This window comes from Vombatus ursinus, unplaced genomic scaffold, assembly GCF_900497805.2.
Source record: "Vombatus ursinus unplaced genomic scaffold, bare-nosed wombat genome assembly UNPS02014807.1, whole genome shotgun sequence".
NCBI lineage: Eukaryota > Metazoa > Chordata > Mammalia > Diprotodontia > Vombatidae > Vombatus > Vombatus ursinus.
Window position 1 is genome coordinate 8,424,568 of NW_020954585.1, and position 25,020 is coordinate 8,449,587.

A 25,020-nucleotide genomic window follows, 5' to 3' on the forward strand; every position below is an offset into this window, starting at 1 on the left:
ATTTCACTCTGACCAAGAGTCCTACTGGGTCTATTCAGACCCATTGGCACCTATTCTTTCTCTTCAAGATTCCTGTCACACAGATGTGATTAAAGGTTCATGGATATCCCACCTTCCTTCTCAACCCTCTGAGGGAGTTGAAAGGAATCTTAGAGATCATCCAGTCTGGGGGTTCTGAGCCTGGGAGAGTTTCTGTAGATAGATTTGGAGGGGTCCATGAACATATATCTTTATTTTTACTCACCTCTAACTGAAATTTAGCATTTCCTCCAATTATTTAAAGACATTACCCTGAGAAGGGGCCATGGGCTTTACCAGACTGTCAAAGGGGTCCTTGACAACAAGAGAGGTCAAGAACCACTGCTTTAATCCAACCCTTCATTTCATTATAGGCTGAATTAGTTGTGTTTTAGCACAGCTATTATTCAAGCTCCTATTATCTGATGCCTTCTCCTTTAGAAGCAAACATTATCCAGAATGGGGCCATCACTGCTCTGGCAGATATGGCAGACAGACAGAATAAAATGAACACACTGTCACTTTGCAACAACCATTCTAGGCATAACTATTTCCATCTCTATGAGGACATCATTTCACGGTTCTTGTTAACACCACCCAACCTCAGATGGTGGCTCTGCAGCCAGCATAAAGAGCCTGGGACTAAGAGGCTGAGGGTTTTTTCCTAGCCTGTTCACTCACTTGCATTCACTGTACGACCTGGGGCAGATCACTTTATCTGTTGGTGCCTCAGTCTCCATATCTACAGAGTTGAGACAATGAAACTTGAGGGAATGTGATAACTGAGTCAGATTCTTCATGGTTGGAGGGTAATAATTCCTTGTGACTAAGACACCTTTTGGTTGCTGCTTTAATCATTGGCAGCACTGAAAATCATCAGCTACTCAATAATACTTCTCCCTTAAAATTGGAAAGGATTTACACACCTTTTCCATTAGATTGTAGACTTCTTAGGCTAGGATTGTGTTTTGCCTCTTTGTATTCCTGACATTAAGCACAATGCCTAGATAATAATTAATGCTTAATAAATGTTTATTGATTGATGACTTGATTTTCTGTGCCACTAAAGAATAGCTGAAGCACAGGGAGAATATGGCTGAACAGGAAATTAAAATACTTTAATAGAGTCCTGTAATTGGAGTCAGAAATTCTGCCTGATATTTACTATGAGTCACTTAACCTGATCTGTGAAATGAGAATAATAATATCTGTAACACCTACATCACAGGATTGTTGCAGGACTCAAATGACACGATATATGATGCTTTGTGAATTTTAATAACATGTATAGTGGTAGAGAACCAGTCAGAGGCAAGTCCTGCCTATGACGCATAATGGCTTTGTGGACCTGGTGCAAGTTACTTAACTTCTCAATACTCTAAACAACTAAGGCTTTCAAATTACAGAAAAAGAGGCTGACCTGCATTGGTAAAGAGAATTCCCTGCAAATGTTTGTTATTATTGTTTCTTTCTGAGGCAGGAATTGTTAAAGAATTTGGGTTTACAACATGTGACTTGTGTCTCTATAACCTGAAACTCCCCTTCCTTCTATCCCTATATGTATATATCTATAACCTGAAACTCCCCTTCTCCACTCTTGCAGGGCCTCTGTACACACTAAATGCTGAAGAAATCACCGAAGAAGTGGGCAACATGTGGAGGACAATGTACAAACTGACCAAGACTTTGAGTGACCTTCCTGGACCCAAGCGTGTAGCCGAAAATGTCAAATTCAAGATTGACAAATTCAAGATGCATCTCCCTATCCTGGCTATCGCCTGCAATAAAGGGATAAAGGACAGGCACTGGAAGCAGGTCCCTTCTACAATCCTCCTAAACATTCAGTAACATCCCTGCCATCAACCTAAAGCTAATTTCTAAAATTCTTGCTGCCTTATGAAACACAGATCCTCAGACTATTTAGAAAGGAGTTCCTTTTTCTCTTACTGAGGCTTTTTGAGATCATGGGATAGGAGGAGATTGGGTAGAAGTGATCATGAAGCAGGTAATGAGCAAGGGTATTTTCCATAGCCCATGATGTCCCTGTCCCTGTTATCAATTCCCAGTGATCATGGGAAAAGCAAGGAGAGCAATGGTAACAGCTACCATCAAATAATCAACCAGGCTGGGCTTCATAATTTTGCCAACTGGGATGATTATATAGAAGCAATGCTTCTCAAAGTGTGGTCTGGGGATGCCTAGGTATTTCTAAGACTCTTTCAAGGGGTCCATAAATATTAAACTCTTTTCATAATAATAATGTTTTAATTCCTAAAATAATAAAGGTTGATCAATATAATCCACATAAACAAAAGCTCTTAAGGGTCTTCAGTCATTTTCAAGATTGTAAAGGGGTCCTGAGACCAAAAGGTTTAAGAACTTCTATGCTAGACTAGGGCCATAATTTAGTTTGATGGGTGATCTTGTCACCTTTTCCAAACAGATGATAATAATAGTATAATAATAGGTACCACATAGTGTACTTTAAGATTTGCAAAGCATGTTACTTATATATTATCTCATTTACTCTTCACAACAATTTTGTAGAATGGATTCTATTAGTATCCCCATTTTACTCACAAAGAAACTGAGGCTAACTGAGGTGGAATGACTGACCCAGGTAGAGTCATCCTGCTAAATGTTTCTCAAGATCTGAGCACAAGTTTTCCTGACTCCATATTCCACACTCAGTCCACTACACCAAGCTGCCTGTCAGATGAAGGCTATATAGAGAATACCCAACATGGGAATGAGAAGTTTAAATAGCAGAAAGAGATTAAGTTAAATGCAAAGGAAAACCTCTCCACGAAGGGGAGTAGCCCTAACTCCCTAGGCTTGAGGCACCTGCCCAGGCTCTTACAAAGGAGTACAGATAACCACCTTTTTGAGTTGGCCTAAGTACTGTCCCTCTCCATTGGAAAACCTCTTTTGATTTTCCTTCCAACCTTTGGGTTCTATAAATACAAATAACAAATATTCCACCTAAAAATAGTTGGGATTTTTATACATACTCAAGTGTGAGGGTGATGTGTGGTGTGAAAACAGACTGAAATAAATCTCACTGTGTGGCTAGTGGAATCATAGACCCTAAGAGCTAGATAGAAAAAGTCCTTTGAAAGATCATTCTGGAGGATTGACCCTATGTGTTGATAGTGCTGTGATTTGAGGGTCTTGAAAAGGATCCTAATAGACCACCATGACTTACCCTCTGTTCTTGTCTGACCTGGAATCACCATAATAGGAATCAATAATAGGGGATCCCCAAATATGGGGATGATATTTGGGCCTGAAGGTCACTGTCAGAATGCACATATATTATGTATTACCTAGGAAGGAAGGCAGACAGACAAACAGGCAGTCCCATGACTCTACCTCCCCACACTTTTCCAAGTATATCAAAATGCTTTAGCTGCTCAGATTAGCTAACTATTCCTCTGTAAGGCTCAGAGAACCTAGCCCTGAGGGGATGAGTTACAGCCAGGGAAATGTCATTGTCCTAGAAGGTGAAAAAATATAAGACCAACAAGCCTTGGGTCACTAACTAAGGTGTTAGTAACAATGCAGTGCCCCTTCAAGGGGTACTTATATTGTGAAAGTGGGATCCAGAGAGAGAAGTGCTTAAGCCACCAGAATGAAACAGAGTGGTGGAATGTTTGACACTGAGGAACATGGGGGAGGAGAGAACTGATATTCTCCCTGATAGACCACCTGGATGTCTGGAGGGTGGGATGAGCAGGCAGTGAAAAAGGCACTGAAAGGAGGGCATCATAGACAAATTCTGCATACTTTATAATTTTGCCCAGAGCAAGTGCTATATTTAATTCATCAATCTTATAGGTGGGGTTGTAATCACAGTGCTATCTATACTTTGTCCCTCTCTCTTTCCCTTCCCTTCTATCTCTCTCACGTATATAAAATACATATATAGATGTGTGTGTATATATATGTGTATATATATATATATATATATATATAAAATCAAGTTGTACTGCAGAGAAATGGGCGGTGTTAGCTGCATAGTTCAGGAGAACAATATTACAGAACAATTTTGCTTAGAAGTTGACACTTGGGTTTTCTCATGGAGTGAAAACTCTACAGGGTTCTAGTAGGAAAGGTGAGAATTCCATCTGAAGCTCAGTTCGTGTCATTTCCTAAATGAATCCTCCCCCAATCACCTGCCCATCCCTACCATTTTCCCCTAATTACTTTGGATATATTTTACTTTGCACAATCAGCACAGTGCATGGCATATAGTACATGCTATATAAGTATTAGTTATGGTGATGATGATAATGATGATGATGTACAGGGTGTCACAAAAGTCTTAATGCAAGTTTTAAGTTTTAATAGCTCAAATATATCATTTGGGCACATGTTGTTTTCCTCTAAAATAAGTTTCTTGTAGACATTTTTTATTGTTCAGTCGTTTGTCGTGTCTGATTCTCAGTGACCCCGTTTGGGATTTTCTTGGCAAAAATACTGAAATGGTTTGCTATTTTCTTCTCTAGCTCATTTTACTGGTGAGGAAACTGAGGCCACCAGGGTGAAGTGACTTACCCAGGGTCACACAGCTAATAAGTGTCTGAGGCCAGCTTTGAACTCAGAAGATGAGTCTTCTGACTCCAGGCCTGGCACTCTGTGTACTATGGTGCTGCCTAGCTACCGTTCCTGTAGGTACAGTAGTCAACAAATGTTGAAAAGTGGAAAAAGCACTGACTCTGATATCATAGGACATAGATTCAGATCCCACATCTGGTGCTTACTACCTGTATAATCTTAAGTCACTTAACTTCTCTAGGTTTCTGTTTTTTGTTGTTGTTGTTGTTTTTTAAATCTGTAAAATAAGGGGGCTGGACATCCAACTACAGAATCTCTCTGATTGGCTACCTCCTATAATAACTATCTTGAACCCACGCCTGGTACAGACCCTTGCTAGTGTGGGAAGGCTTCATGCCCTGTGTTTGGGATATGACACAGAAGGCTGCTTGGGAATTTCTAGTGAGGACCTTGATGCTATCATCATCTGGTTGTCAAAAGAGCAAGGATGGGCTGAGATTGTGAGGGGGGTGAGTTCTAGCTTAATTTTTCTCTTTGTCCTAGGAAGGAATTTGGTCTGGGAGTGGAGCAGGGCAGAGGAAAGCTTCATAGGTGACTAAAGGAAGTCATTATATTGTTTCCACCTGACCCCTTTGGTTTGAGAAACACAAAAGACGTAGATGGTATAATGCAGGAGTGGGGAACCTGCAGTCTCGAGGCCAAATCCAAACGTCGTAGAACAATAAAAGGATTTGTTCTGTAAAACTTGGACTCGGTCAAAAGGCTACACCCAAGGACCTAGAAGGCCACATGTAGCCTCAAGTTGCCCACCCCAGACTTGGAGCCAATAACCGAACAATCCTGCTTCAGACATTTATTAGATGTGTGACCAATTCACTTAATCCCTCTGAGCCTCAGTTTCCTCATTTGTAAAACGGGGATAAAAGCATTTATCTCACACAGTTGTTATAAGGATCAAATCAATAATGTCCAAAAAGCCCTTTGCAAATCTTAAAGCTCCTTATCCATGTTAATTAACATTCCTGGAGATGGTTAACATGAGACATAAGGAATAAGAAATGCTCTCTTCCTGAGTTCAAATCTGGCCTCAGGCATTTAGGCACAAATTCAGAGATATCTCCACTCCAAATGTCCTGAGCCTGACCTGTGGTAGAGCCTTCTGAGCTCATATTAGTCTGATCAGCCACAGTCAGACACACTGTATCTTGACCCCAACATAGTGACGTTATTTTGGTCCTTTCTGAGAAGAAAGGACAACAACCAACCAACTAGCTGTGTGACCCTGGGTACATAACCCTGTTGACCTCAGTTTCCTCATCTGGAAAATGAGTTGGAGAAGGAAATGGCAAAATCCTCCAGTATCTTTGCCAAGAAAACCCTGAATGGAGTCCTGAAGAGTCACACATGACTGAGTTTTGTGCTGCAAGTCTTGAAAGTATTATAAGAAGTGTTCATTGTTAGCTCTTGTCACTATAATCTGATCTATTTTCTTTCTCTCTTTTAGATCAGTGAAATAGTGGGGACTGAAATACAGCCAGATGAAACAACTTGTCTTTTAAACATGCTGGAATTTGGAATGAGCAAGTTTATTGATAAGTAAGTGATTGAACTCTTCCTTTAGATGATTTTTTTCATGGACCAAAGAGAATTGTGAGATGCCATATATCTATGCATTTCCTTTCCTTTTTCTTTTCCTTTTTTTTTTTTTTGCATTTAAAGTTTCATCATATTTCTTAATAAGGCTCACATTGTAACATTAGTATTAACAAAGTATTAATTCCCAGCTGCATGTGGTATGATTGAAATTATGAAATTGAGGTGAGACAATGAACAACAATTACCACCCCCCCCCCCAAAAAAAAACAAGTAAAATGGAAATCCCTTAAAATGAAAAGTGGGATATTTCTGAGTTTCCCTTCTGCCTTCAAATACCCCATGCCACCTGTTTAGGGAATGAAATAATAAATCATAGAATTTAGAGTTGAAAAGAACCTTCTAGATCATTTGGTTCAATCCTTCCTTTCATTGTGCAAATAAGGAAACTGCAGACTAGGGAGGCTAATGTCTTAGAATTTACTTATCTCTGAATGTTGTCCTGACCTCCAATTCTCTCAGCCCAAGAATATACACTCCTTGAGAGCAGGGACTATTTCGTTTTTGTCTTTGGGACAAACTGTGTTAGTTACTAACTGTGACTAACAGTACCTAGCACATGGTAGGTATCAATAAATGTTTACTGAACTGAAGTAATTTATATAGCATGAGGGAGTTTATGAAGCATTTTTCTTACAACAAAGCTATAAGGTAGGGTAGGGGAATTATTATTCCCATTTTATAAATGATGAATATGAGGCTCAAGGTCATATGCTACTAATTAGTTTGGCACCCTATTTTCTGACTCCCAAATTCAAAATCCTATTGCATTTTGTAATCCAGAATCTTTTTTTAAGATTTTTATTTAAAGTTTTGAGTTCGAAATTCTTTTTCTCCCTCCTTCTCCCTTCCCTGAGACAGTAAACAATCCAATATAGGTTATACATGTGCAATTATGGAAAACATTTCCATATTAGTCATTTTGTACAATGAGATTCGAATAAAAGAAAAAAATAAGAGAAAGAAAGTGAAAAATAGTGAGCTTCAATCCATATTCAATCAATATCAGTTCTTTCTCTGGAGGCAGATAGTATACTTCATCATTAGTCCTTTGGAATTGTCTTGGATCATTGTATTGTATTGTTGAGAATAGTTATGTCATTCAGAACAATACTGCTGTTCTCCTGGTTCTATTCACCATGCATCAGTTGATGTAAGTCTTGCGTCCAGAATCCCACAAAACCCTATGGGTTAGTTATTATTCTCGTTTTAAAAATGAGGGAATTCAGAGAAGCTGGTTGAAATGGGATCTGAAACTCAACTTTCTGACTGTTAAGTTCAATTTTGTTCCTATTATACCTGCTATTTTTAAATACTGACTTTTTCCCATAACTCATGTTACCTCCTTGGTTTTTCTACTACATATTACTCAGGGTATGAATGGCAGAAAATTTAGGAAGTGAATTGCAGACAGTGGCCCTAGGAGTCAGATTCAGGGATCACCCTACACTTCCCCAGAGTATTACTTAAAATTATCTGCTCCCTCTAAGTTTTCCTCTTTTCCCCCAACCTCTGTGTCTGTCATAGAACTTGAAATTCCCAACCTTAGTGGTCTTTAAGAGTCTACAGGATAATTGACTCCTTTGGAAAAGCAGTCGGTAAAGGAACTTTGCTAACTGGGAGGGTAAGACTTTAGCATAATTTGTGTTACTTGACTAACCCATTAAAAGCCTTTATCATATGCATCTAGAACAGGTCCTGACAGAATGGGACACCAAGCTGCTAGGTTTGGCTGCTGAGTCACCCTAGGAGTTTCAGCCTTCAATATGGCGAGAGGCTTACGGCAAAATGAGGCGCTGGGCGCTTGAGGAAAAGGGGTGGTAGAGAGTTTGGTTATGAGCACGCGAATTTAGCCTGTTTCATAGGTTTGCCAGGTCTGGTAAGTGTGTGGTCTCAGAATCAGGACCCCTGGCTTTGGTGTGATATCAAGAGTGCCAGGCTTGTCCTCATGAAGACCTAAGTTCACATCTTGAGCCTGGGTAGGTCAAGTAACAACTCTCTTAGTCTCTGATTCCTCATTTGTAAAATGAGGCTGGGGCAGCTAGGTGGCATAGTAGATAGAGTGCTGGGCCTTGAGTCAGGAGGACCTGAGTTCAAATCCTGCCTCATATACTTACTAGTTGTGTGACCCTGGGCATTTAACCCTGATTACCTCAATTACTCAGCTGTAATATGAGCTAGAGAAGGAAATGGCAAACCACACCAGTATCTTTGCCAGGAAAACTCCCAAATAGGGTCATGAAGAGTCAAATACAACTAAAAAACAACTGAACAACAACAAAAAATAAGACTAATAATTACACCTGCCTTTGGGGTTATTGTGAGGACCAGATAATGAGTTAATCTATGTAAAATACTTTGCAAACCTTAAAGTGCTATATAAATGCTAACTATATTATTGTTTGTAAGTCTTCTAAGTCAACAAACATTAAACCTCTGCTACATGTAAAGACTGGGAAAGTTCAACCCTGAGCATTCTTTTTTCTCCCTTAATAAAAAGGCAATGATAGCATTTCTACCCTCCCCATAAGATTTCTTTTGTTCATTTGTATGTAATTAATGTAGTTATCTGTGTGGGAAATATCTGTCTTATTAATTCTTTGTGCTGACATTTTTATCCCAAACTGGCTTTCTCTGGCTTTGAGCACACTGCTGAGCTGGCTGCCACCCTTTCTTAATCCAAGTGTGCTCAGGGAATGAAAACTCATTTTGGTATTAGCCTCAGTAAGCCATAATTAGAAAAGGAAATCTGATGATGTCTTTTGGATTAGCGATTGTTTGAGGTTCTCTGCACCCCTGATTCCATTCATTAGTATTATGGATAACTGAGAATTCATATTCCTGTTTTTGGACATAAAACAGTTATCCCAAGTCCCACCCTAGAACCTTAGTGCCTGTCATTCATAATTCCATGTGAGCTATAGAAACAGTAATGATTATTTTTTTTCCCAGCAAAGTTTGGGGATGCAATGTAATATTAAAGAAACAGCTGTATATGGATTTGGGAGACATGAGTTTTGGTTCTAGGTCTGCTATTAATTAGCTTTTTGAGCGTGGCCAAGTTACTTCTTCTCTTATCATCCTTATGCCTCTATTTTCTCATCTGTAAAATGAGGGTATTGTACTATATACCTCTTACAATCCTATTCAGCTTTAGCTCTCTATGAAATATGATTTGTTTGACCTTATCGAAACAGAAAATTAATTGTCCCTTTTCTTAGCCCTCCCTAGACATTCCCTCAAGCCTATAATCCCAGCTAACAGGAAAGCTGAGGCTGGTGGCTCTCTTAAGCTCACGAGTTCTCAGCTGCTGTAGGGCTAAAGCGGGTCCTGACTAAATGAAGAATTTCATATGGTGAATCCCTAGAAGCTGAGAGTTACCAGGTTACTGAAGGAAGGGTGAATTAGCCCAAGGTGGAGACAGAGCAGCTCAAAGCTCTCTTGCTGAACAGTAATAGGGACAGTCTCATGAGTAGTTCCTGCACTTCCTGGGTGAGAGACCCAGTCTTATTTTTTTTTTTTAATTCAGCCTTTGTGTCTCCATTTTTAGTCACAAAGTATCCATTTCCATAGCTCAAGACTCAGGCTTAAGATTGAGGAATCTGGTTCTGTTCCCACCTCCTTCTATAAAACAAAAGATTCCAAAGTAGTAAATCATTTGTTCTTAGTAATGTTAATGGAAGAAAAAAAAAGAGCAACTTTTTAAAATCCTATTATTTATTTATTAACATTCATTTAAAATTTTTTTGAGTTCTGAATTCTTTCTCTCCTCTAACTCCTCCCCCACCCATTGAGAAGGCAAGAAATGTGATATCAATTATACATGTGAAATCATGCAAAACATATTTCCATATTAGCTGTGTTGCACAAAAAAAGGGAAGAAAAATAAAGAAAGTAAAAAAAAATTATACTTCCAGCTGCACTAAGACTGCATCAGTTCTTTCTCTGGAGGTAGATAGCATTTTAAAATGTGTAAGTGACTGGGGTGGGGGTGAAGAGGGAGCAGCTAGGTGGTACAGTGGGTAGAGTACCAGCCCTGGAATCAGGAAGACCTGAGTTCAAATCTGGCCTCAGACACTTACTAGCTGTATGACCCTGGGCAAGTTACTTAACCCTGTTTGCCTCAGTTTCCTTATCTGTAAAATGAGCTGGAGAAGGAAATGGCAAACCAGCAGTATTTTTGCCAAGGAAACCCCAAATGGGGTCATGAACAGTCAGACTCAACTGAAAAGACTGAAAAACAACAAGTGGATAAGGGGTATTGGATATGGTTAAAGCAATTGAGAATAAACATAGGCCCTGTGACTGAATTCAATCCAATTAAACACCACATATACACTGTGTGCAGAACACACTGCTAGGCCAGGAGGGAGAGCAACAAAAACTCCCTGACCTCATAGAGCTTATAGTCTTATGGAGAATGTAAATTCTAAGCACATATGAGTGTAATAAAAGATAAGTGATAAGGATAGTATAGAGGGGACAGATAATGTTTGCAGCAGATTAGACAGACCCTAAAAGAAACCAGGTTGTGGGTGAATGGGCAGGAAATAAAAATAGAAAATGGCCCCAAGACCTGGTATTTCTTCAGAGCCTCGTATTTTCTCTGCCAGAAGATACATCATTTCAATGACCCTGATAGCTTCTGTAGAGGGCTTGTGCTCCCTGGTGGGTCAAAAAAAGTGTTAATAAGGCCAAGGGCTTTCTGAATTTCTTCAAAGCTGTGTTAAAATACCTCTCCCGGGTTGTTTTCTTTTTCTTCTTTCCATTTAGACTTGAACCTATTAGTGCAGCAGCCAGTAAAGAATATTCCCTGGAGAAAAACATGGATAAAATGAAATCCGAGTGGGCCAACATGGTTTTTAACTTTTCGAAATACAGGGACACGGTGAGTTAGTCAGACATTCTGACCATGCTGTTTTTATAGAGATGTTGGGGGAGGCAGAGAAGGGAAAGGGAACCAATTTGCAATCACTCTATTACTAAGTTTTGAACATTAATGCACATCTTATTTCATATTCTGACCATCTACTTCAAGGGGTGAGTTGCTAAAAACCTGAAGGTTTGTAGAAAAAAAACGAGTACTTACTAGATATAAGGAGTGAATTGCTAAAGCTGAAGGTCTGCAGGGAAAGAACAAGAAACTTAGTGGATATAGGGAGCCAGAGGAAGCATGGTACAATCAATTGATCAATAAGTATCTATCAGGTACCCACCTACTATGTGCCAGGCGCTGTTCTAGGTTCCAAGGATTATAAAAAACAAAGCTGAAAAAAAAATTCCTACACTGAAGGACCTCAACATTTTCTCAGGGGAGCTATCAAGGGAGACTACAGGTACATATAGCAGAAAGAGCTCTAGATGTAGAGTCAGTGGACCTGAGTTCTAATCCTGGCTCTGCTACTTGATAATTGTATGACCTTGGGCAAGTCATTCACCTATAAAATGAGTAGTTGGACTAGATTTCTTCTAATCCAGCTCTGTTCTATATCCAGATTGACATATCTAAAATCTATAATCCTCTGGTACTTAGATTTATCCAGGATCCATCTCATAACATTTGTAAATTACTTAGCACAGTGCCTGGCACATAGGAGGCATTATTTAAATAAATATTAGCTACCATCATTGTCTCATTTAAAGGTAAATATATTATATTCTGGACATTCCCGGTCATCACTAGTTTGTGGCAGATGAGGACTGGTTATCACCCTTGGGGAACTTCATTTAGACTGAGGTTCATATATTTATGTTTGTGTGTGCATGCACTCTGAATTTTCCACCCTTTCCAAGACAAAGTTGTAGGGGAGGAGTGAGAAAGACAGGGATGGAAAATTCTCCCCTTCTCTTCAAAAATACCCCCAAATGGCATGGTTTTGCATTTTTTGTGCCAAGTTTTCTACTTTAAAAGTACCTTTGATCTTCATTTTAACTTTTTTAGTAGAATGGAAGTTTTCTGAAGGCAATGTCTTTTTTTTTTTTTTTGGTCTGTGTGTCTCCCTAATGCCTATCTAAAGTACTCAATGCATGGCAAGTGCTGAATAAATGTTTGTGGAATTTAATTGAGTTGATTTTACCTGTATACAAGTATTAGAAGGAAAGGAGGGTGGGGAGAATACTTGATTTTTCCTGGCTTCCCAACTAACTAGGGATGTTCCTGTGTGTCTACATACTCATCTTTTAAAATTCACATTTGAAAAAATAAAATAAAATAAATTCACATTTGTTGACCACTAGAACAGAAGATTAATAATAGTGATAATCCCTTATATTTTTATAGCACTTATATTTTTCCAAGTGCTTTCAAATGCATTATCTCATTGGATTAGCTGTGACCTCTGTGCACATATTTATGCTACGATCATAGTGGGGGTAGGAGTGGAAGAATTAATCACTTAAAATCTATTTTCTAGGAGAATAAAAATTCCATTATACCTGGACATACTGATTATATGCAACAGAAATTGTTCCTATCCTAACTGATACAGAAACAGGGCCAGAGTACTTCTTATCAGCTAGTGATGCTGTGGATAAAGCACCAAGCCCAGTCAGGAAGATCTCAGTTCAAATTCTACCTTGGATACTTCCTAATCTCTGTCTGGCTCAGTTTTCTCATTTGTAAAATGGAATAATAATAACACCTACCTTGCAGGGTTGTTGTGAGGGACAAATGAGATAATAATTATAAAGTGCTAAGCACAGTGCATAGCACATAGTAAGTACTATATAAATGTTAGCTATCATTATTTTTGCAAAAATTTTCAGTCTTTGCTAGCCACTGTATGAATAAAGCCAGTGCAGGTTACAGAGAGCCAGGCATACTGCAGTTTATTTATCCACTCAAGAGTGACATACCCCATCAGTAGGTGAAAGATGGGTGTGTCTCACAATTCCACGGATGACATATATTTAATCTCTGCTCCTGAGCTACATGACTCAGAGAGTTTTGGGTAAGACCAGATAGGACATCTAGGTAGGGAAAAGGTACATTTTTAGCAAAAGAACAAGCATGCTTAAATTTTTGTACACCAGAAAACTTCTTTTTTTCCCATTTAATAGTATTTTATTTTTTCCAATTACATGTAAAGATAGTTTTCAACATTCACTTTTATAAGATTTTGAAAAACTATCTTCTTTATCAGTCAATTGTTTGCATTTGTTAAGCTCCTACTCAGCCTTTGTGAGTGGGTGTGTGCCTGTGTGTCTTACTAGATAGGATTAAGAAAAATGAGAGAGTTCCTGGGAACTATTCAAAATCCTATGAGTTTTCTTTTGAAACCTTAAAGTGATTAGGGGAAGGGAAATACCAGTAATTTACATGATAACAGCAAATATAACACAAAATGGAGTCCATCAAGTTCTCCCCCAAATCCACTTTCAACATTGTTATTGTTGTTATTATTAAAAAGAATGACTATATTGAACATTTTGTTCTTGCGATATTCTTAATTAGAATCTCTGTATTTGCAGGACATGAATATCCTGTGTTCAATTGATGACATTCAGCTAATACTTGATGATCATGTGATAAAGACACAGACCATGTGTGGGTCACCTTTCATCAAACCCATAGAAACTGAAGCTCAGGTAAGAGGATGTAGGTTGGATTTTTTTTTTTAAGTATTCTGAGTTCTTCCTTCAAGGTACAAAAGGTTGAACTATCCTCCTACTCTCTATCTCTTCTAAGAATTATGGTTTCCTGTGAAAAGTAGTCAGCAAGCTAACCAATCATTGTGGGAGGAATAATCTCCTTTTTGAATTCTTGTAGTAGTTACTGCTCCTAAATAAATCTACCACAACACAGAAATTATAGAGGTAAAAATCTAGATTTTATTATGCTTAAGCACAGAGATTACAATTCTAAAGAGGCTTTTTATAGACAAAATCATGGCAGAAAGATAATTCTTTTACTTGTTGTAATCTTGTACATTTTTTAGGCTATAAAAGTTAAAAAAAAAGACAGATTCATAATTCCATGTTTCCTTCAACGTCATAAAAGTTGAAAAAAAAACATAGAATAAATCCCCTAAGGAAACAAATCTAGTTAAATAGACTCTATAGGAAAACTAAGTAAGGTTCCAGATTAAACATTGAGTTTGTAAAATCCTACATTACCAGGCTACATTTTCAAAAAGTTACAGTAGGCCAATTGAGAAAAAGAGATTTGTCACAAAGACTTGGAGTCAGAGAAATTTTTCCACAAATAAAATCTTTTTGGGGAGGCTTTAAAGATGCTGTATTCCGGGGCAGCTAGGTGACGCAGTGGATAGAGCACCAGCCCTGAAGTCAGAAGGACCTGAGTTCAAATCCGGTCTCAGACCAAACACCTGACACTTACTAGCTGTGTGACCCTGGGCAAGTCACTTAACCCCAATTGCCTTAAAAAAAAAAAGGGTGCTGTATTCCATTCTTCCTCTCATGTGGTTCCTTATCTCTGGAATGTCAAAAGTCTTCTCTTAAAACAATTATTCCATGAGTCAAGTGAGGTTAATATTAACAGAAAATAGGCTTTCTGTTAACCAAAAGTTGCAGGAGGAATAGTCCTGAGTCCTGAATGATAAAAATTAATAAAAGGAAAGAAAAAAATTCCCATCATACAATCAATCATTAAACATTTATTAAGTGCCTACTATGTGTCAGGCACTATGTAAACTAGTATGATGGTCCAAGACCTCCCCAAAACTATTGGAAAGTAGGACATGGTGTCCCTTTCCATCCTCTCCTTTTCTTTCCCCAAAACCAAGGCATAAAGTACATACATGTGCACACAGAAGGGAAGGTAGTGGTGTGGAGGCTCATCCACTCCTGACCAAAGTCTCTGCTTGTCTTTAGGGGGAAACTTGAAAGTAGTCATAAATAAGTAGTATGGTATAAGTCAAGAAGACTTGAGGACTTTAAGTCTTGCCTCTTACACATAACTGTGGGATCATTGTTGAGTTACTTAAGATCTCAGTATCCCCAGGCAACTCTCTAAGGCTAGCATCAGTTGTAGAACAGTTGTAGATCTGTATTTATAGGGGGAAATCACAATGTTGCTCCCTCCCATGAATAACTTTTATCTATTAAGGTTTTTTTTTTTAAGGTTTTTAATTTTATCTATTTAGGTTTGCAAAGCACTTTACACTGCACCACAACTAGATGGCGCAGTGGATAGAGCATCAGGCCTGGAATCAGGAAGACTCATCTTACTGAGTTCAAATGTGGCCTTAAGACACTTACTAGCTGTGTGACCCTGGGCAAGTCACTTACCCCTGTTTGCCTCAGTTTCCTCATCTGTAAAATGAGCTGGAAAAGGAAATAACATGCCAATTTAGTATCTTTGCCAAGAAAACCCTAAATGGGGTCATGAAGAGTTAGACATGACTGAACAACAAAATTATACAGATTATTTCATTTGATCCTACCCTTGGTCTTGAAGTCCTAAGGATCAAGGTTCAAGTCTTGCCTTTGACTCATACTAGTTTGGTGACTGTGTCAAAGTCATTTAACCTAACAAGGCCTCAAGAAACTCTCTTAAATTTAAGTTACAGATGAATTGCTAAGCTGCATCTCTATAGGGAATTTCCACAGTATCACATAATTTGGGAGTTGGAAGAGACCTCTGGGCCCTCAAGTCTAACCTACACAGAAGGAAATCTCCACAGGAAATTTTTCCTGATCTTGAGTTGAAATTTTCCTCTTGATCGCTTTCATCCATTTCTGTCTCAGCCCTCTGGAGCCAAAAAGAACAAAAGAAGTCTAAGCCTTTTCCCTCCAGATAACCAGATAACCTCCTCCAGATAACCCTTCAAGAATACTTGAAGACAACTGTCATACCCCACTTCCCCATTGTCATCACTCCCCCAGTTTTCTCTTCTTTAGGCTAAAAATCTTTAGTTCCTCCAACTGATTATCATATAGCATGAATCTGAGGCCCTTGGCCATCTAGGTTTCCCTTTCTTAGGACATTCTCCAGATTACCAATGTTCTTCAAAACTCTGATGCCCAGAACTGAATGTGAAGGAGGAGTTTTATGAGGGCAAGTTTCAGTGGGACTATCACTTCCCTATTCCTGGAAGCTGTGCTCTTTTTAATGAAGCCTAAAATTTTTTGGTTGCCATGTGATACTGCTGACTCACATGGATCTTGAAGTATATGAAAACCCCCAGATATTTACACAGCCATTGCTGTCTAATCATTGCCTCTCTTATCTTGTCATTGGGGAGTTGATTTTGTGTAACCAACCCTAAGAGTTTACATTTATCCACAGTAAATTTTATCTCATTGAATTTAGCCTGTCAAGATCCTTTTGGATTCTAGCTTCATTATCCTGGATAGAACACTATCCAGGTTCCCAGCTAAGTGTCATCTACAAATATGATGAATATACTTTCTATGTCTTTATCTGAGCCATTGATAAAAATGTTGAGCAGAACAGGGTCTGAACAAGTTCAGACCCCTGGGGTACTTCAGTGGAGACCTCCTGCCACATTAATATGGAACCCTTAACAACTACTCTTAGAATCCATTCATCCAACCAATTCTGAAGCCATCTAAATGTATAATCTAGTCCACATCTCTTCATTTTCTCCAAAGGAATAGTATGAGACACTTTAAAAAGCTTTGCTAAAATCTAGAGTAAACTGTATCTGCAGCCTTCCCTTCATCTGCTAGTTTAGTAATCAAAAAAATGAAAATAAAGTAGGTCTGCCATGTCCTATTATCAATGAAGCTGGGCTGACTCTGTAATCCCTGATTCCTTTTCTCATCATTTGCCAATCATCTCTTTATAGATCTGTTCTGGAATTTTTCCTGGAATCAAAGTCAAGTCTATAATTTGCAGACTTGTTTTCTTCACACCTCCACCCCCTTTCCAATCTTGTAGTTCCTTTCCTATTTTCCATGACCTTTATAGTATTACCGATAGGGGCTCAGTGGGTCATATCTGCTAGTTCTTTCGCTACCCTAGATGTGGTTTACATGGGCTTGGCTACTTATCAAAGGCAACTAGCTGATCTCTTTCTATCTCCATACTTATATTGAATATCAAGTCCCTGTTAGTCATTGCTGTTGAGTCATTTTCAGTGCAACTGTCTTTCTCCTTGGCAGAGGAAACAGAAGCAAAATTAGTAATGAGCAGCTCTGCCTTCTTTCTGTTGTCAGTTGTCATCCCATCCACCCCAGAGCAAAGGTCCTATTCCTTCTTTCCTCTTCCTTTTTCTCCCAATGAACTTAAAAAAAAAACAAACCAAACTTTTTCTTGTTCTTAGATTCCTTCAATAGCCTCAGTTCATTCCCAGCATTAGTACTCCTGACATTATTTTTGCAGAACTATGCCACACTATTATTTTTATGCTTAGTTATGTATCTAGCTTCCATAATTTTTCTTTAAATCTAATTTGGTTGGTCTGTCCATTGTTTGCATGTTGTCTCCTCCATTAGACTGCAAGCTCCTTGAGGGAAGGGACTGTTTTTTGCCTTTTTTTTTTGTATCCCTAGCACTTAGCACAGTGCCTGGCACATAGTAGACACTTAATAAATGTTTTTGGACTGATTGACAAATCCCTTTTCCCCTTCCTTATTGGAATTGTTTCCATTTTTGTCTTCAAAATTTTATTCTTGAGCAAATTCCTCAGCTGACTTCTTCTGAAGCATTTTAGTCCAGGGGGTACTGCCTATTCTTCCCCTGAATTCTGCTTTCTGAAAAAAATCTTGAATACATATCAGACTATGCCTGGAAATTTTCTCCTTTTACAAACTCTAGGAGAGAGTGGCCATTCCTCCCTACTCCCATTTCAGGTCTCATCATTTCCACACCTGCAACTAATTCCTCTCTGTTAGTAAGAGATCCTTAATAGAATTTCCTTCTTGGTTCTCATACCTTTTGGAGGATGAAATGATCACTGAGGCAAGAGGAGAGAGCTCCTGCAGATATCTAGATAATTGAAGTCCCCCTTCACAACTATACCACACCTCTGTACCAGGCTTGTGACCTATTTCCCAAACTCCTATCTATTTCCTCTTTCTATGGTCTATAGTATACTCTCAAGACAAGAATCACATCTTTTTATCCTTTTACCGAAATGCTTTCCTTCATGCTTCAGCTATAGGAAATTATGTGGATTTCCTCATATAATAAGTATACCTTCTTAATAGAAACAGCTGGGTGCTAGACCTAGACTCAGGAAAACTGAGTTCAGATGTGACCTCAGACACTTACTAGCTACGTGACCCTGGGCAAGTCACTTAGCCTCTTTGCCTCAATTTTCTCAACTATAAAATGGGGTGATAATTACCAGCTTTGTTGTGAGGATCCAATGAGATTCTATTTATAGAGAACTTAGCACAGTACATAGTAGGCACTTAACAAATGCTTGTTTCCTTCCTTTCTTCCTTCCTTTCTTCCTTCCTTCCTTTCTTCTTTCTTTAGGCTACCCCCTCTCCCTTTTTTACTTCTTCTGTTTCTTTTGGTTCAGACATATGTACCTAGAGCCGGGGTCCATGAGTTTCTTCCCACCAAGTCTCAGTGATACCTATGAAATCAAATTTACCCCCTTGTGCTAGAACCTCACATTTCTCTTGTTTGTAATCTAAATCCAATATTTGTGTATAGATATTTGAAGCTGTGGATTTTACTGCTAGCTCTTTCAGAGGCTTTGTCTCTGGTAGGGGCTCAATGGGTCATATCTGCCAGTTCTTTCACTACCCTAGATGTGAACTTCTATATAGCTCAGCTGCTATTTTTCCTTCTTTGTAGCTATTCTCTATAGTATCTAACTTGGAAAAATATACATAGGTGGTCTCTGTCCCACTCTTTTTAGTTTAAAGCCCTTTTACTTAAATTTGCAAGACACCCAGCATTCTCACTAATATTCTCACTAACCTTTGTTAAGTATATTTCTCACCCCTATATTTTAAGCCATGGTTCAGAAGCCCAAATCTCATTCACAGATACCATCTTCTTAGCCAGCTGTTAATTTTCCCAGAGTACATTTTTTTCTTCTTCTTCCTTTGCTTTCATTTGGTAACAGTGAGGAAAATAACCTGTGCCCTACGGTCTTCAGTTTCTTGCCCAAGACTTCACAATCATTGGCACTACTCTTTAAATGCCATCCCAAGAGCTCCCTGTACTGTTGAAGACACAGACCAAAGGCAGGGGGAGGAGGGGGTGGGCAGAAACTGCCTACCTATGCCTGGCAAACCTCAGTGACCAATGAGTTGGAAAGAAACAGTATTGACCCTTGATCGTTTCTTTCTTCTTTTTTTTTTTTTTAATAAGGAAATTTCACTGTTTAGGACAGACTTGTTTTTTCTGTTGTTAGATTTTGTTTTTGTATGTTTATGTTTCCACAAAAATAGTAATACCAGAAATAGCATTAAAGCCACACCTACACAGATATTTTAATCAATGCAATTTGTTTCCATAGGGAATATTGGGTAAATATTAGTTAATTTGATATGCTCCGGCAGAGCTGGGGGCCAGGCTATAAATCTTACACCATAGTAGCATAGAACTATTAATGCAATGGAAATAAAAATGCTGTGGAAAGATTGCTGGATTCAGAGTTAGGGGACCTGAGTTTCAATCCAAGTTTTGCCATTCCTTACCTTGAACAAGTCACTTAATTTTTCTGGGTCTCAGTTTCCTTACTGATAAAATAAGAGGGTTAGATAGATGACTTCCAGCTCTAAATCTGTGATCCTGTGATCTCAGGGGCCTGAAAAAGCTATATTCAATTCCTGGCTCTGTGATTTGCCAGGGTAAATCACTTACTTTTCTCTTTTACAAAATAGTGTAACATTTGTACTACGTACCTCATGGCATTTTGTAAACTGAAAAGTGCTAACTGAGGCAGTTAGGTGGCACAGTGGATAGAGCACCAGGCCTGTTGTCAGGCAGACCCACGCTTAAATCTGGCCTCAGATACTTAATAGCTGTATGACCTTGGGCAAGTCACTTAACCTCTGTTTGCCTCTGTTTCCTCAATGTAAAATGGGGATGATAGTAACAGTACCTAATTCCCAGGTTTGTTGTGAGGACCAAATGAGATAATATTTGTAAAGTGCTCAGCATATAGTAGGGGCAGTTAGGTGGAACCGTGGATAGAGTGCCAGGACTGAAACAAGAAAGACTAATCTTTCCTGAGTTCAAATCTGCCACCTCAGACACTTACTAGCTGTATGACCCTGGGCAATTCACTTAACCCTGCTTGCCTCACTTTCTTCATCTATAAAATGAGCTGAAGAAGGAAATGGCAAACCACTCCAGTAACTTTGCCAAGAAAACCCCAAATGGGGTCACAAAGAATTGGATATGACTGAAATGACTGAATAACAACAAATGGCACGTAATAAGTGCTATATAAATGTTAGCTAAAAGATTATGAATAATTGTCATTACTATTGGGTCAAACCAAGTCTATCTGTTTAGGGGACTCCTACACTTCTGTAACTTACAGCCTTACAGGAGTTTTCATGGGGTCACTAAGAAGTTGTGACCTGCATAGGCTCATACAGTGTGTATGTATCAGAAAAAGGACATAAACCCAGGTCTCCCCAACCGTTAAGACCTGCCTCCTATCTACTTGTGCCATGCTTTCTCTCACAAGTTCATGTTATCAGTACCAGCACATTCATGGAAAGTTCATCAAAGTTGTAAGGACCTACACGATCTGTTCTAAAATAATCCATTCCATTAAAATATATTCTTAAAAATTCAGAAGGGGAAAGGGCAAAGACCCCTTAAAAAGTCTAGCATAAAATCTAAGCCTTGTATACTTGATATGGAGTATTATAATAAGCACTTTGAGGCAAATTAAAATTTTAGTGAGTTTGAACTTTCAAAGTTAGGAGAAGAAGAAGTCAATCTGAGTTCAGATCTCAATTCTGTCATGTAATACCCATGTGATCTTGGGTGAGTTGCTTCTGAGTGAGTTACTTCAATTCCCTCATCTGAAAGGCACTATAATGTATTAGAAGGAGTGAAGGATTTGAAGTTAGGAGAAATTTGCATTCGAATCCTGGCTCTTTCATTTACTAGTGAGGTAACTTTAGGGAAGTCACTGAATCTCTCAAACTCAATTTCCTTCTAAGTGCTAGAAATGTGAGTGGTTAATTATCATCTATAAAATGAAAGGGTTGGACCGGATAATCTCTGAGGTCCCTTCCAGTTTCATGAAGATAGGGAATTCAGGCTTCTGGATGCTTACCCCTGTAGAGAGACAACATAGGGGATGGGGAAACAGCTTTAAATGCACCAAAAGAAAAATGTGTCTGTTTGGTTTTTTTTACGTATGTTTCCTGGTATAGCATCATATCTGGGCATGGTAATTTCCTGGAGATTTGTTTGGTCTTCTTCTGGGTGCATGGCTCAGAATGGCTATTGTTGTATTCACAGAAATGGGAAGAGAAACTGATCCAAATGCAGGGCATTTTAGATGCCTGGTTGAAGTGCCAGGCCACGTGGTTGTACCTGGAGCCTATTTTCAGTTCTGAGGACATCGTAGCACAAATGCCAGAAGAGGGAAGGAAATTTGGAATTGTCGATCGTTATTGGAAGGGCATTATGATCCAGGCGGTAAGCACTTGCCCGTCCTCAGGTTTGTTAATAGCAATTTGTCCCTGGAACGTTGTAGGTTGACTGAATTTCTGTAAATCCAGTTTTATAAATGTATTAGAGAAGTTTGGACAAGAAAAACTTGGGCAAGAATTTGTGGTAAATCCTTTTCTAATGTGAAAAACTCTCCCTCCCCCCTCCCCCCACCCCCAATCAATGTTTTATCAAGTATAAACATTCTTAAAAATTAGTCTTTCTTAAATTGGGTATGTACATGTATGGGATTAGCCCTGAGGGAGTTTACCTGCTCAGTTTGCTGCAAGATAAATTATCTGGGAAGTTCTATTCTGGATTGGAAGACCTCTGTTCAACAGCTGGAATAAATTCCTCCAGGTAACTGGCCATTTGGACCCAGATACTGAGACTTCCTGGACAGCTTTGGAAACTAAAGATACTGAACAGTTATGGTAACTTTGAGTTAGTATGGGAAATGGTATTTCTTTGATATTCAATCTTACTTTTTGGGCCCTTCTCTCTAGGTGAAAGATGCCAGAGTGCTTGTAGCCACAGAACAGCCACAGATGTTGGATAAACTCAGAGAAGCCAACCTTCTGTTGGAAGACATCCAGAAGGGATTGAATGATTATTTGGAGAAGAAAAGATTGTTTTTCTCCAGGTACACCATGCTGTCCAGCCTCTATGAAGCCCATGCTCCAATTCCCTATTAGTAAAGAGGTCACTACCTTTGAATCATAATTTCCAGGAGAGAGGAGGGTTTATACTGCAACATTCATACTCATTTTCTCAGTCCCCTTTATAGTCTACAGAACACACACTTGTTGAATATGTTGCCATATGCTCTGAAACTTAGGGTCTTAGGGACTTGCTTGGGACACTGAGAAGTTAAATGACTTTCCCAGGGTCATACCCCAAGCATATATCTGAGGTGAGAACTTGAACTAAGGTCTTACTGACTCTGAAGCTAGCTCTCTATCCACTATTCTTCTTTAATTATTACTGTAATTACATTACACCTGATGATTCAATACATGATTTAGAAGTTGGGGGGTATAAACCTATAGAGGGTAACTTTTCTCATCTTTACTTGGAGATGGGAAAATTTGGTCCCTCCATGATCACTGTGGCCATTGGACAACTCTCCCATGAGCAGCTTTAAGGCTACATTATAGGCTCTTGCAGAACTGAAAAGACAAATCAGGCAGCCTTGTTGGCCATTTTATAAGATGGTAAGCTCATCTCTGTTCAAATGAGTATTTAACTATATTGTTTCTCAACATTGTTCAGTTATTAGAATGTCCATAAACTTGCTGGGATGTATACTGGAAGAGAAAGTCCTTTCTCTTTCACCTTCCTTACAGTCATCTCTCAATCCACAACAAGCACCCCAACCCCATTACTCATGGATACCATTTTGGCCAATGCCATGTCCACATTTTATTCCCATCTAACATTGGCAAAGAGAAGGAGTGAGGAAACCTAGGTTGCCACTATATTCCTAAGATAACACCCCTTGTTTGGGGAGTAGAATTTCTGTGGAACTCCTGACCCTGAAGGGAAATTTCATTTTCCATCTTTCTCTTTGGTAACAGATTCTTTTTCCTATCAAATGATGAGCTGCTAGAGATCTTGTCAGAAACAAAGGATCCCCTCCGAGTCCAGCCACATTTAAAGAAGTGCTTTGAGGGAATTGCAAGACTTCAATTTAATGAAGAACTGGAAATTTTGGGCATGATCAGCTCAGAGAAGGAAATAGTTCCTTTCGTTGACAAAATCTACCCAGTTCAAGCCAAGGTAACATTTTCCCCTTCTCCCTTCATCAGGCTATAGGAGGAAGGAAAAGAGCTTCTAAACAGTTGCACTTTCATAATAATTGTCAAGAGCCACATGTGAGGAGTCAATAGTAATTGAGAAGGAGCCAGTCAGTCAAAAAAAAAGTGTGTTTTTGTACTATTCGTGTTATATTTGTGTATTATATAAATGTACTATTTGTACATTTGTGTTATATGTACTATAAGTCAAGCACTTTGCTAAGCCCTGGGTATACAAAAAGAGGCAAAAGACAGTCCCTGCCCTTAAGGAGCTTATATCTAATGGGGGAGACAACAAGCAAATATAAACAATAAACTATATACAGAATAAATACGAAATAATTAACAGAGGGAAGGCACTAGAATTAAGAGAAGATAGGATTTTTTTCATTTTTATTTTTTCCCTTTATTTTTATTTTTATTGATTTTTATTTTTAATAATAAATTTATTTATTTTTAGTTTTGAACATTCATTTCCATGAGATTTTGAGTTCCAAATTTTCTCCCCATCTCTCCCCTCCCCTACCCCAAGACTGAATGTAAATTGATACAGGCTCAACATACAAATTCATATTAAACTTATTTTCATAATAGTCATGTTGTAAAGAAGAATTAGAATTAAAGGGAGAAACCGCGAGAAAGAAGAAACAAACAAAAAAAAAAGAGAACAAAGAATATGCTATTCAGACGCCATTGTTCTTTTTCTGGATGTGGATAGCATTTTCCATCTTGAGTCTTTTGGAGTTGTCTTAGATCCTTGCATTGCTAAGAAGAGATAAGTCTATCAAAGTTAGTCATCACATAATGTGGCTGTTACTATGTACAACGTTCTCCTGGTTCTGCTCGAAGATAGGATTTTAGCTGGCACTTGAAGGAAGCTAGGGAAGCCAGGAGGCAGAGATGAGGAGAGAAAGCATTCCAGGTATGGAGACAACAGGAGAAAATGCCAGTCACCAAGGATTTTTATTTTATTTTTTGTCTGTAATATAGGTTGGAAGTAGGACAGACTCATGAAAAAACTGGGAAAGTCTGGGTCCTTAAGTATAAGGCTGTTATAAAAAAATTTTTTTTTCTCCAAACTCCCAGGCCAGATCCCAAATTTGGGGAGGAATTTCAATTCTTTATGATTAGAGGACCAAGTGACTAATCCTATCATCTCAGTTCCTCGAACCTCCCTGCCCCAATCTCTCCCTACTCTACAGCCTATTACACTGAAACTGGGAAGTTGGGGGTGTGGAGAGAGGAGGAGACACTCGAATTCTTGGCTGATTCTAAATAGCTGAAGTACAAAGTTTTGGTTCTGCAATAGGCCAACAGCATCTCTGGCAGTTTTCTCTTTTCCTGTCTCTTGTTTGCTCTTCTTGGGCACTAAACTAGGCAATAAAGCAGACCTGGCAAAAGCCAGGTGCTAGGGATGATTGTTTGTAT

The 25,020-nt window shown here is 38.8% G+C and overlaps 1 protein-coding gene across 1 annotated transcript in view; it reads left to right on the top strand.

Annotated features, from left to right (window-relative positions):
* LOC114052003 (dynein heavy chain 3, axonemal-like) overlaps nt 1–25,020 on the top strand; it is a 176,229-nt gene that overhangs the window by 57,221 nt on the left and 93,988 nt on the right. Inside the window, exons 18-24 of the mRNA XM_027874411.1 lie at nt 1,622–1,833; nt 6,080–6,171; nt 11,002–11,116; nt 13,699–13,815; nt 21,605–21,784; nt 22,303–22,439; nt 23,374–23,575. Of these exons, the coding sequence (XP_027730212.1) occupies nt 1,622–1,833; nt 6,080–6,171; nt 11,002–11,116; nt 13,699–13,815; nt 21,605–21,784; nt 22,303–22,439; nt 23,374–23,575 (1,055 nt within the window). The remainder of the gene's footprint in view (nt 1–1,621; nt 1,834–6,079; nt 6,172–11,001; nt 11,117–13,698; nt 13,816–21,604; nt 21,785–22,302; nt 22,440–23,373; nt 23,576–25,020) is intronic.